The sequence below is a fragment of the Oryx dammah genome, unplaced genomic scaffold (assembly GCF_014754425.2).
Source record: "Oryx dammah isolate SB20612 unplaced genomic scaffold, SCBI_Odam_1.1 HiC_scaffold_6, whole genome shotgun sequence".
Lineage (NCBI taxonomy): Eukaryota > Metazoa > Chordata > Mammalia > Artiodactyla > Bovidae > Oryx > Oryx dammah.
The window spans coordinates 34,267,420-34,281,303 of record NW_024070190.1 but is presented as its reverse complement, the minus strand read 5'-3'; the positions used below and the strand labels follow the sequence as shown (position 1 = coordinate 34,281,303).

General features: G+C 36.3%; 1 protein-coding gene across 2 annotated transcripts in view; it reads left to right on the top strand.

The window, feature by feature from the left end:
* VPS26A (VPS26, retromer complex component A) overlaps positions 1-11,066 on the top strand; it is a 28,358-nt gene extending 17,292 nt beyond the window's left edge. For both annotated transcript variants that reach the window (XM_040242210.1, XM_040242211.1), the window contains exons 5-9: positions 15-179; positions 1,928-2,034; positions 4,377-4,445; positions 6,768-6,910; positions 9,301-11,066. In XM_040242210.1, the coding sequence (XP_040098144.1) occupies positions 15-179; positions 1,928-2,034; positions 4,377-4,445; positions 6,768-6,910; positions 9,301-9,414 (598 nt within the window). In that variant the 3' untranslated portion in view covers positions 9,415-11,066. The remainder of the gene's footprint in view (positions 1-14; positions 180-1,927; positions 2,035-4,376; positions 4,446-6,767; positions 6,911-9,300) is intronic.
* The last annotated feature ends 2,818 nt before the right edge of the window (positions 11,067-13,884 follow it).

The following is a 13,884-nucleotide window of genomic DNA, read 5'->3' as shown; positions in this document are numbered from 1 at the left end:
ATTAACTTTTGTAGGTATTTTCTTAAAGTGACAATAGTAAGAAGACTGACAGACTTGGTAAAAGAATATGATCTTATTGTTCACCAGCTTGCTACCTATCCTGATGTCAACAACTCGATTAAGATGGAAGTGGGCATTGAAGATTGTCTACACATTGAATTTGAATATAATAAATCAAAGTAAGTACCTTTTACAAACAGATAAATGGTCAGGGAAAATTAAGAAATAAACCTTTTATGTCTTTGTAAATTGGTCAAAGAAAGGATAGAATCAACATTAATCTGATGTTAAGAGACCATCAGAATCTCCGAACTGAAAGAAACTTTTGTTTTCATAGGAATTTGACTTGGTGCAGATATCTTTCATATTCTATTCCTGGTAAGACTCTGCTTGGCCATTTTTTAATAGAGAATCTCACCATCTCAGAAGGCAGCTAATCCTGTAAATCTGTGAAAGTTTATCTTACTGTCTTGGCATTGTTTCAGCTAGTCATCTCTTGAAAATAAGCAAAAATGCTCTTGTTTCTGACTACATGAACAATACCTTTTTATTATTAAAAAAATTGACAATGTAGAAAAGTCAAGGGAAATAAAAATACCACATATTTTCACCTTTACCACTCAACCACTATTAATATCCTTTTGTATAGCTTTCCATGGGAGGGGGTATATGTATTTATATATGTTGTGTTTTTTCAGAAATGGGCTCTTGAAATTTTATTTATTAATGTCTTTTTAAACTTTCACCAAAGTATATATCTAAAAATATTAGTAATTTCTTAACATGTTCACATATCTAGTCAGTATTCATTTCCTTAAATGACTTATAAAAGTTTGTTTATGTCAGTATCCAAACAAGATTTGTTCAAATCCAGTGGATCCAAACTCACTTAACAAATACACTAATCAAAAAACATTTGGTTTTTGATACTTAAATCTGTTTTGTTTTCCCTTTTATTTATTTTTTCATTAAAGTTTGTTTGTTGAAGAAATGAATGTTCATTATTTTATCCTCTTCCTGTGCACTCTTCTGGTATATGAATTTTTAAAAAATATATCTATTTTGACTGTGCTGGCTCTTTGTTGCTGCGGGCGGGGCCTCCTCTCTAGTTGAGGTGTGTGGGCTTCTCATTGCAGTGGATTCTTTTGTGGAGCACGGGCTTTATGGTGAGCATGCTTCAGTAGTTGGGACTCATAGGCTTAGTTGCCCCATAGCATGTGAGATGTTCCCAGACCAGGGATCAAACCTGTGTCCTATGGATTGCAAGGCGAATTCTTAACCACTGGGAAGCCCTACATGATTTTTATTGCTTGTCATCTCCCAGTTTATATCACTGAAATTGTGATACACATGTGTTCAGAGTCTTAAATTATATTGTTGATAAAATTATTAGTTTAGGACCTAAAACTTGTCACTGGAAGTCTCCCTTCAGAGAGACATAATTGCATTAGTCAACTCTTGGGATATTATTTTGAGATTCAAACCTAGAGAAGGTCTCTTTGTGACCGGGTGATTTTTTTTAACTGCACTATTCTAGCACTTGGAGTAATACACTAAATACCTGTCTAAAGTTTTTAATGTTTGGAACATCTTCATATGCCAAACATTTTCAGGCATAAAAATCTTAATTTTCCTCGCTTAAGTTCTTTAGAAATGAAGTTGACCTCTAAATAGGTGACTAACAATTACTCTGGCTAATTTTTCCCTCTGAGGTTTATTGATGATCAAGTAAGTTTTTTTCCTAATTTTTATAGTAAAATGATAAGTACTCTTTTGAAAAAAAGGAACATTAAATACATGAATAGTCAGAATGGTATTCTTAAATAGTAAGTATCCTACAGATATCTAATAAACCTTTTCAGGACATATTTCACTCTTTGTTTTGTAAATTGATATTTAGTAAGTGACAAATATTCTTTCCCTAAAGGTATCATTTAAAGGATGTGATTGTTGGAAAAATTTACTTCTTATTAGTAAGAATAAAAATCCAACATATGGAGTTACAACTGATTAAAAAAGAGATCACAGGAATTGGTAAGTTAAAGGGTTCCTGAATTGAAGTTCATTTTAGTTGAAATTTTAAAATCTTAAAATACTGTTTAAACTTAAATATCCACCTTGGATACTAACTTTGATACTTAATATTTCTGGCAGTGAGTTACTCATTTATGTTTTTAAAAATTAGTTTTTGAGTAGATAATTCACATGGTTCAAAAATAAAATATGAATGATTATACAGTAAAAAGTGTCCTATTTATGTATCCCAGCTACTCATAGGTGATACAAGTTTTAAAATCGTTTAAACATTTATTCATGCACATGCAAGTGCCTCTTTATTACACCCTTCCTTTTAGTCAAGTGGTTATGTACAGTGCGTACTTTAGGGACACTTCACTTAATAATATCATTTCACATGTGTTGGTTTATATGCAAAATAAAATCTTAGAAGTGGAGTTGCTGTTTCCAAGGATATATTCATTTGTAATTTTGATTAATATTGTCAGTTTGTCCTCTTTATGGACCATACCAATTTATTACTACCAGCAATGAATGTAGGAAGGTGCCTTTTTTTCCATGTGTTCTCATAAGCACAATGTTCTAAAACTTTAGCTGATCTCATGGGAGTGGGGAAAAGGTTCCCCATTGTAGTTTTGATTCATTTTTCTCATTTGAGTGAGGATGAGTATCTTTTCACGTGTATAAAAGCCATTTGTATTTCTTTCCTATAAACTGCCTATCCATATCCTTTGCCCCATCTCTATTGCATTATTAGTCTTTTCCTTTTGAAGTGTAGAAACTCTTTACATATTAGAGAAATCAGCCCCATTTTCTGTATTAAGAGCAGCAAAATTTCCCATTTGTCTTGCTTGTGGTAGTTTTTACCATGTAGAAGTTCTTGACGTTTGTGTAAGTCACATTGTCAGTTTTTCGTTTTACGGATTCTGGGTTTTGTACCACAGTGAGAAAGACCTTTTTTTACACTGAGGTTCTAAAAATAATCTTCTGTGCCTGATTCTACTAAAATAATACATTGTAGTTTAGGAATTTTGTTTAAAGTTTTAATTCATTTGGAATTTGGCCTGATGTAAGCAAGAAACAGGTGTGGATCCAGCTTTACTTTTCTCCAGATAGCTGACGAGTTACCCCAAATCATTTATTGGTTCATAACCGCTTTTTTTTTTTCATAACTGCTTTTTAATTTTCCTTTTTTTTTTGGCTGCACTATGGGGCCTCTGAGATCTCAGTTCCTTGAACAGGGATCGGACCCATGCCCCCTGCAGTGCAAGTGCAAAGTGTTAACCACTGGATCGCCAAGGAATTGCCTGTTTTTTCCCCCTAGTTTTAATTAGTATATAGATTTGATTTGTTTCCTTTAATTTTCCTGGTTTTCTGCTAAAAAGAATTTTAGGCACCACTTTTTAAGAATTTATAATTGACAGTCATAAACATCTGTAATTTCTTAATCTCCATTTTTTACCTGCTAAAGCGATTTAAAGATATTAAAACCAAACTTCAGTTTCCCATTTGTTGTTTAAAAAAGTTATTTAAACATTTTTTTCTAGTTATAAAAATTATGTTTGGGTGTTCTAGAAAATTTTCAGTAAGAAATAATTTGTACTCATAATCCAGAACAGATCTTAGTCTTTGCATGTTATATACTTTACAACATTGGGATCATTACTGTGTGTTTTGGTGTACTTTTAAACTTGTATCATTCACTCTTCAAAAGAATTGTGTGTCAGTTAAGCATTCACTTTGATATTTTATCTCTGTTAAAGTTAACAAGAAAAGACATTTTGGGCGTTACAGAGAAAACTAGCATGTCAGTGCTCTGCTGTGCCTTCCTAGTTTCTATTTCAGCAGATACTAGAAATGATGGAAGGAAGTCTGTGGAGACTTCCTTATTATTTCTGAGCTGTATACAGTTGACCTGTGAATAACATGAGCTTTGAAATGCATGGGTCCACTTACAGTGGATTTTGTTTAGTAGTAGATTTTATGCTGCTTCGTGGTCTGCAGTTGGTTGAATCTGCATAGGAAGGAACTGTGGATACTGTGGACAGGGAGGAGTGGAGGATACAGAGCAGGGACTGTAAATTACATGCAGGTTTTCATGCGTGTACAGTGAAGCACTTCAGCCCCTGCAGTTTTTCAGGCGTCTACTGAATTATGTTTGAGGAGAAGGGAGTGAGACCTCAGTTGGGTGGTAAATAAGTGTGGATCAAGAAATAGAAAAGAATGATCAACATTTTCACAAAAGGGGGAAAGTCAGTTAGGACTAAAATAATGTAGTCAGAAAATAGGAAGGAAGGTATAAGCCTGGAAACTATATTCTAGCAATATTTAAATTAATATCATTTACATTATTGCCCTAGGACCCAGTACCACAACAGAAACAGAAACAATCGCCAAATATGAAATAATGGATGGTGCACCAGTTAAAGGTAATAAACTTTTCTTTTACTTCTTTTGTGTTATAGGTAGTGCAGATAGCAGTGTTCATGGCAGTTTAGCTTGAAAGTATTTATTCACTGTGAATATGTGAATTCCTAAAATGATTTTTACGATCATCTTTGTATAAATACTGAGGAGACTGTAGTAGTACTTTCTGGTTTGAAATAAGGTTTAATTTTTTACTCAGCTTTAATTTAGAATTTAGGAAAGACATTGATGTATATCTGTTCCCTAGTTCTGAATTTATAATATTTTGTCTTCTGTTACAAGAGTTCTTCCTGTAAATCTTTTTTTACTCATGCTGAACATAAGGTACAGTATAGCTGAGCATTCATTCTGTGGGATTTTGGAATTCTATATAGCCCCCAAGAAAATAAGCAGCTCCCTTACTAAATAATTTTCAGTATCTAAGATAATGAAGCCAGTACTTACCATTTTAAATTTATGTCTTTCGCTTTTCTTACTCTGTTAGTAATTACTTCAAAAAGCAGTTAACCATTTATTGAGTGCCAACTATTGATGAGGCATTGTATTCTCAGGTGCTCTAAAGTTCCCTTCCATATACACTTTGAGTTAGGTAGTGGTAGCCCTTATTTTATCCCTGAAACTGAGATGTAGAGGTTAAAAACTTGTTAGGGTAGGCAGAACTACCTCTACCCACTTAGATTTTCAGCTAGAATTGTTTAACAAAATTAATAAGAGAAAAACAGTTTATTAACGCATGCAGTGCACATCACGTAGGAGTGTGAAAGTGAAGTTGCTCAGTTGCTCAGGAGCAGGCTACCAGGCTCCTCTGTCCATGGGATTTTCCAGGCAAGAGTACTGGAATGGGTTGCCATTGTCTTCTCCTCATGCAGGAGAAACCTCAACAAAAAAGTAACTCAAAGCAGTGACTTAGCATTTCAGCTTATATAGCATCTTCAAAAGAACAGTAAATTTGGAGAGAAACAACTGGGCAAAGGAAAGCAGCTTAGGCTTCCAAGGGCACAGACTATGGGAAGGTAAATATGAGGGAGGAAGCTAGCGGAGTAGACTTGTTTGCAGATTCCTCTGGTGCCATCCCTGGGCTAAAGAGAGGGTGTCTCCAATAAAATAATTTATATCCTGCCTTTAGGCAGAATAGGGGAATTCTTTTTTGCTTTCACTGCTGCTTAATTGCCTTCAGTTCAGACATAATTTTAATGTCAAAGAGGCACATTTTTTGGTGACATATTCTGGTTTCCTTCAAGAGCTAATCATTGCAAAGTTGGCATTTGAGCCTGGGCCTTTCTGACTTCGAAACTCATTCCTGTGTACTTGTGTGTTATGCAACATTACTTAGTAAAATTCCAGCAGCCACAAATTTTTATGTAAAAGAAACCAGTTGTATATCCCCGCCCCCCCTCTGGTTACAGCTTAATTTTATTTGGTAAACAAAGGATAAGTATACCCCCCAAGGCATGAGGGTGGGCTGACCCCTGAAGGAGTGGCCCCAACCCATCTGGTTCCCTCTTTTTGTACTTTTTGTCTCTTCCCTCCAGCCTGCCCTATATAAATTAGGGCTAGCACCCATCACTGATCAGGAATAGGGCATGTTTGTTTCACCTGAGGTTTCTCCTTTGTTCCCTTTCCATGCCCTCGGTTGTATATCTTTAAGGAAATAGATACACATAAGAAAAGTATTACATAGAAAGAATTCAAAACAGAATAGGCCAATAATTACTCTTAGGAAAAGAGAAGCTATCAAGTCACCAAAAATAGCAATCTTATTAGTAATAACTATTCAAGAATTTCTACACATGATGAGAAATGGCAAAATTCTTGAAAGCTTGAAAGTAACAAAAGTGCTAGAGTAGAACTTAACTGCTGGCACTGTTTGAAGCTTTTATACATATTAGTCCATATAGTCCTTACAAATTCTTTATAAGATGGATATACTTGACTGGAGTTAGAATTCGAGTCCAGGCATTTGACTTTAGAGCTGGTGGTTCTCAGCCAGGTGCTCTTTTACTCCCTACTCCCCACAGGAAGTTTGGCAATGTCTGGAGACATATTTGGTTGTCATATTTGGGGACTGTTAACTGGCATCTTATGGGCAGAGACCAGGAATGCCCTGAACTTCCTACAGTGTATAGGACCTTACCCACAACATAGAATTATTAGGCCTAAAATGTCAGTAGTGTCAACACTAAGAAACTCTGGTCTAAAGTTTTTTTATGCTCCCGTCTCAGGAGGAACTGAAGCGTTAGTGTCTTTATACTACTTAGTTTTAGGTGTTATGTAACTGTATTTGGTCATCCTTTAGAACTAAATAGAAATTGCTTTTCTTTCAGGTGAATCAATTCCAATAAGACTATTTTTAGCAGGATATGACCCAACTCCAACAATGAGAGATGTGAACAAAAAATTTTCAGTACGGTACTTTTTGAATCTAGTCCTTGTTGATGAAGAAGACAGAAGGTACTTCAAGCAGCAGGTATGTATGGTGCCACCTACATGGTATTTTGTTCTGTGGTGGTTCTAAAAACACCTAGAAAGCACTCACTTTTCTAAGCTTTATTGTACTGAGCAAGTGGGGGTTTCTAAGTAAGTGAAAACACTGAAAGTGTGACACAGAAGTAAGGCATGAATGGATCTCTGTTGTGATCAGTCTCCTTCCAGTCATTCTGCAGGACTCCAGGATGGGCTATAATTTGGCAGGGCTTCTATTTTTTTTTTTTCTCTTGAAACTTTTGTTTTTTATAAAAACAATATCTGCTATTTGTTTTTTTTAAAAATCAGGCAAAAAACAATGAAATAAAGGTCAACAAAAATTCCACCACCATTGTGATAGTTTCCCAGACAAATTTGTTTGTTTTTAGATCATATTATGCATATTGATCTTTAATTTGCTTTTTCATTCAGTAGTGTCTTGAATAGATTTCCTGTATCAGCAAATAAAGATTTCCTTTCATTTTTCATGACTGCATCCACTTGATGGATTTCAGTTTTCCATTTTTCCCTAATTAAACAATCCTCTTATAAATGTCTTTGAGATGACCCAAATCTATTACTTTTTAAAATATCTTTATCATAAAACTTGTTCTCACTTGAAAATCAATTAAAAGCTTTCAGTGAATTTTGAGTAAAGTCTGTGATTAGAATGGTCTTCTCTGTTCTTTATCAGAGTAATAAATATTTGAATGTCAGTTGAGTGTTCAAAGCTAAATTGGAAATTATTTTGGGGGGAAAAAAGCATTCTGTGCTGAGGACTGTGAAGAATATAAAAGCCACCTTTTTAAACAGAGTTTTTCCTTACAATTCTCACATTGCATATTTGTGGAAAAAGAAAAATTATATAATTAACAGAAAACTTAAATAATGGTTTGACAGCAATTTGGAAGAGAGAAAACTTATTTTGCTAATGTTGCCATAATGCTATATAGTTAAACATAAGTGATTTATAACTTCAAATTAGATTATGTGAAATTGACAATTTTCAAATCAATTACATATTATGACCCTATTGAGTAGTATATGCCTCCCATGGTCATTCATTTAGATGTTTAAATTCTGCTATGTTGGTTAAAAAACAAACAGCCTGCCATGACTTCATGAAGCAAGTAATTTGAAGAATTTAGAAGATGGACCTCCCTGGTGGCTCAGTGATAAAGAATCTGCCTGCTGATGCAGTTTTGGGTCCCTGGTCTGGGAAGATCCCACATGCCGAGGAGCAGCTAAGCCTGTGTGCCACAGCTATTGAGCCTGCTGTGCTCTAGAGCCCACGGGCCGCAACTCCTGAAGCCCACATGCCCTATAGCCTGTGCTTCACACCAATAGAAGTCACCACAATGAGAAGCCTGTGTACAGCAGCTAGAAAGGGCCGCCCTCCTAGCTTAGTTGGTAAAGAATCTGCCTGCAATGCAGGAGACTGGGGTTCGATCCCTGGGTCAGGAAGATCCCCTGGAGAAGGAAATGGCAACCCACTCCAGTATTCTTGCCTGGAGGAAATCCCATGGGCAGAGGAGCCTGCCGGGCTACAGTCCATGGGGTCACAAGAGTCGGACACGACTTGGCGGCTACACCACCACCACCTGCTCACTGAAACTTGAGAAAAAGGCTGCAGAGCAACAAAGACCAAGCACAGCCAAAAATAAATTCAAATTATTATTTTTTAAAAAAGAGTTTAGAAGAGCTCTCAGGATGGATTGGTTAGGGTAAGACAGGCAGAGGAATCGAAATTTGAAGAATGTAAAGGGGAGGATGGAGGGAAAGTTTAATTTGAAGTGCATCTAAAGGCAGAGAGTAACCCAGTTTGCTGGCTGGGTACTGGGACCTTGGTAGGGAAGAGTGATGTTAGTAAATTGGATAAAGGTTGTGGAGGGCCTTGAACACTGGGCTGGAGATTGATCCTGGAGGAACTGAGAGCTACTGAAGAGTCATCCAGCAGTGTTTTAGACAAGTCTGGCAGTGATGGGTAGGACAGGTTAAAAAAGGGTATCAGGCAAGGGAGGGAGAGCCATCTGTCAGGAAGCTGAAGTATTTAGTGACAAGGGCTTGAATTTGGATAAGGACAGGGGAAACAAACTAAACGACAGATTTTAGGAATTCTTTAAAGCAGTAGTAGCTAGACCTTTGTGTCAGTTTGGATTCATAGTGGTGGTGTACATAGGTGTTGGTTGGGGGAGCAGAGTTGGCAGAAGGGGAGACCCATTATTAGAATTGGAAGAAAGTAGGTCCATCAGGAAAAGAGGAAAGCTTTTGTAGGGAAGAAGTTAGTTTTGTTACGGTTAAAATTGAAGTGCATTATTTCTGTGGTGAAAATTTAAGGCATAATACAAGAATATTAATTTGAGGATATTAATTTGTTATGCATTTGTTTTCTAGGAGATCATTTTGTGGAGAAAAGCTCCTGAAAAACTGAGGAAACAGAGAACAAACTTTCACCAGCGATTTGAATCACCAGAATCACAGGCATCTGCTGAGCAGCCTGAAATGTGAACTGAATGGGAGGAAAAAAAGAAGGAAAAAACCTTCTATATCCGTTGAGATTTAGGTTTGGCAGGTTAAAGATGGTTGCAGCGTGTAGGGCAGGGAAAAGGCCAAAACTCCATTTATGATAGTCTTCCTTTATCTTACAGTGCTGAATTTATTTTACGACATAACTGTTCTTCATGTATATACATTTTAAAAAGTGCTTTCTTTGAAACACTGGAACTTTCTTAAACTGCCGTTTTTTTTGTTTTTTTTTTTTAACTGCACACTTTGATTTGATCATAAGCACTCAGATATACATCAGCATAAACATTATATTTTCATGTGAGTAGGTTGATATTTGTACTTGTGCTTTTTTTCTGCATAATGTTGATTATAAATTCTTTTCTTCTTTCTTATGCTAATGATTACCTCCTACTCTCTCTACATGCAAAAAAATTTGTGTTCAAATAAAATTAGAAAACCTGAGTGGCCCTTACAGCCTGCAAAGATTTGAAACACGGCATCTCAATATTTTTGAAAACTACATTTATGTTTTTCTGTATGTGTTTGAGAAATGCATACGAGTGTTTCATTGTAGGTGCCTCTGAGTCTGCCATTCCATGGCTTCCTGAATTTTGTTCTCTTTGAAATCTTCTGTGGTATATTAAATTTTCCCCCTAAGGGATTATGTAGCATGTCATTGCAGCTTTTTTTTTTGTTGGGGGGGGGGGACCAAATTAAGTAACCATTTTGCTACTGCTATCCAACAGGTACCACTATATGTTTTCTGCAGTGTGGAGTGGATTTTATGTTGGCCGTTTAGAATTTGTTAAAACTATATGATTGTTCCATAATACTTTGAAAAAAGTTTTTTTGATTTAAGGAATCTTTTTAGCACATGTTCACAAATATAAACTTTGTTGCAAATATTCTCTTTTTCGGAGAAAATATGAGGATGAGGGCACTCAGGAGAACTGGTGAAGCATGTAGTTACCCAGATCTGGACAATTTCACATTTGTTAAATCAGAACCTTGACTAGTTCAAACTCAGATTTAAACTTCTTTGTCCATTATGTTTAAATTTTTTTAACATTAAACTCAAGCATTGTTCAAAGCCTCTAAAAAAGAAGGTTGCAGTCATCTGTTTTTATGCTATGCATGGGGTCTGATCTCAGATACACTAAATATGGGGTATAGGAACTAAAACCTGATGTATGAAACTACTTTCACTTATGGTTCATTGGTTTTTGTACCAATATTTTTTTATACACTTCAGTGCAAGTCTTGTCAGTTAACCTTACTTTATGAGTAAACTAAGTAACCCAAATTACATTTCTTTAAGCCTATTTTACTACTGTGGCTCTTTGAAAAATGGTTAGTAACCAACTTCTTAACTGGCAAAAAGTTCCATGTGCTGGAGCACTGGTTATAAATGTGGATATCTGTGAATGATAATGTTTTCCTTCATGTAAGTGCCTGTTCAGAGTTTCAAAATTTTAAAATGCCAAATATTTTCATGGTCACTTGCATGTAGTAATCTGGAAAATATTCAAAGAAAAATTGAAAACCAATTGTATTTAACCAGCCTCAAATTGTGCAACCATGATGTATAATAAAGAATTTGAAACAGATATTAAGCTTGCTATTTGAATGATTAAAATATTTATATTCTGAAATCTCTTCTCATTGTCATATTTATCTTTGAGGACAAAATTGCTCACTAGTTTAAGAAGCTGTAATTGTGATAATTAGAAGTTTTTACAAATATCAATTTCAATTTTAAATATATATATAACTTTTAACTAGGTGGCTTAAAACACTGTCATAAATAGGATGCTTATTCAGCTTGAGACTTCATGCATAACCAATTTGAAAAATAAAAATTTGAACAGTATTTGGTGAACTGTAAAAAAGTTAACCAGTTAATTAGAAATGAACTGAAAAAAAATTGTGTCTATTAGAGTACAATATCTAATGGAGTGGTTCTCAACCCGGGCTGCATGGTCAAATCACTTTTAGGAGTTTTAAAAAATAATCATGCCAGATCCTATCCAGGCCAATAAAATCAGAATGTCAGGGGCTTGGACATCAGTGTTTAAAAACTAACCAGGATTGAGAACTACTGTTCAAACCATTTAGTTATTTCTCTCTGGTGAAGTTTTCATTGTTCTGAATTGCTAGGGAGGAAAAACTTCTCTTTGCTCTCTTTTGTGTTTGAGAGCCTACTGTTAAACTGATAGATTAGCAAAAGAAAAGGAGTCTAATTGAGTTAGAGGATGTTCACAAAAATGTGATTTACTGGGGTGGTTAGAATTTGAGGGTTGTTTACCATCTTGCTAGGGGAATGGGGGTGAAGGACACTTACAACTGACTTAGTAGGGGAAGTAGTGGGGAGAAAAGAGCACTAATGGGAAAGTGATGGCTTTTAGGAAAGATAAAGAGCCCTTAGGAGAACAGGTGGTAGATAGGAGCATTCTGTAACCAAAGTCTGTTTAGGTGTTATGCCAGTTTCTCACGGTGATGAGTTAATCCTTCCAGTTTGCTCCCTGCGAGGGGACTTAAGGCAGGCTCTGCATTTAGGCAGACAGGACTTCAGGAACTCAAATGCATTCTATTAAAAATTTTATGCCACAGTGGTGTATTCCGGATCCCTTCAATGTGGATCAAGAAGCTGGAATATTCTAATTACCCTGTGAGTCAGCAAAGTCTTTAATTCCTTTTATATTCAGCTGAATCTGAACATACATAATGGCCCTCTCTGGGAGGTTTATACCTGCCTGGATTGAAATGTAACACATTTTACAGTTTCAAATTAGATAAATGCAGAGTGAGGAAAATATGCACCCTTAAATAACATTGTTTTTTAGGCTTGAGGTTGTGAGCGTAATTCTTATGTCACTCCCCTGGTCAAAATCTTTTAGTGACTCAATTGCAGGAAAAGTTCTAATTCTCTATTACAAAACACCTTCAGCTCCAGTTATGCCAGACTCCTTGGAGAATACATTCCCTTATGCCAGCCAGCCCTTCAGTTAAGACTCTCCAGGCCATTTTTGTCTTGATACCATCTCCATCTCTTAAGTCAAAGTGTTAGATGTCCCTTTGTTATGTTGACAAGTCACGCCAGGCACATCTCCAAGACTTAGTATAGCTCTTGGGGGTTCAGCCCATTTTGTTTTGCTATACTTTGTGCTTATCTCATAATACACATTAAAATATCTGAGAAAATGGATGACGCTTATTTTCCTAAAGAGTGATTATAAAGTTAAAGTGGCGGCCTTTAGAAAAAAAATTGTCTACATGTAGTAACATTATGGTAAGAACTCTTAATGTAATGTATACTTTTTAGAATAAAGGAAACAGACTAGATTCTAGGAGTCATATCAGGTCCTGGAGAGAAAGCAAGACAGCAGAGCAGGACCATGTGGACACTACAGTTCTACAAATGCATTTGATAGTTGGCTCCCTTCCTAAGATAGGGAAACAACCAGATAAGCTCTGAGACCCCTCCATGATGAACAATTTGGTATCTAGATCATGATAACCTTACATTAGAAAAATGCCAGAAATGTCAAAGTACAGAATTTGTAGGGAGGCGTGAGGGGGAGAAATCTAGAATGCATTTTGTGAAACCTCATAAACCAGGTTTTGTTAACAGCAAAGACAAAGAAGAGAGAACTTGTTTATTTTATTCCCTACCACAAGAGTTTTTATTTCTCCCACTTCCTTTCCCTGTCCCACATTTATGTTTTCACACACACATTCAGCATTTTCCTGACTGTTTCTTTAGTGCTATTTTATTGGCCCTGGTCCTACCCTGAAGGAACTATAACCCAGAGCTGCTGCTAAGTCGCTTCAGTCGTGTCCGACTCTGTGCGACCCCACAGATGGCAGCCCACCAGGCTCCCCCGTCCCTGGGATTCTCCAGGCAAGAACACTGGAGTGGGTTGCCATTTCCTTCTCCAATGCATGAAAGTGAAAAGTCAAAGTGAAGTCGCTCAGTCGTATCCGACTTTTAGCGACCCCATGGACTGCAGCCCACCAGGCTCCTCCATCCATGGGATTTTCCAGGCAAGAGTACTGGAGTTGGGGTGCCATTGCCTTCTCCGATAACCCAGAGCACTGGTTCTCAAAGTGTGGTCCCCAAATCATCAGGAGAAGTATCACCTGAAAACATAAATTCCAATCTTGGGCATTACCCCAAACTTTCTGAATCAGAAACTCCAGAAGTAGCGCCCTAACAATTTTAACAAAATTTCCAGATGACTCTTACACACCCTAAAGCTTGAGAAGTACTACTCAAGAGACACAATTATGATACAATTTTAGTGCTGTGATAGCAGTTGGCACCTGGTACCCTATGATGTATGGACTTGAGAAATGATGACATAACTAACAACTGGCCTGTAGTTTTGACATGAATCGTTCTTTGACCTCTCATTAGCTTATATAATAATTACCTTATATATTATATAATCATAATTAGCTTATATATTA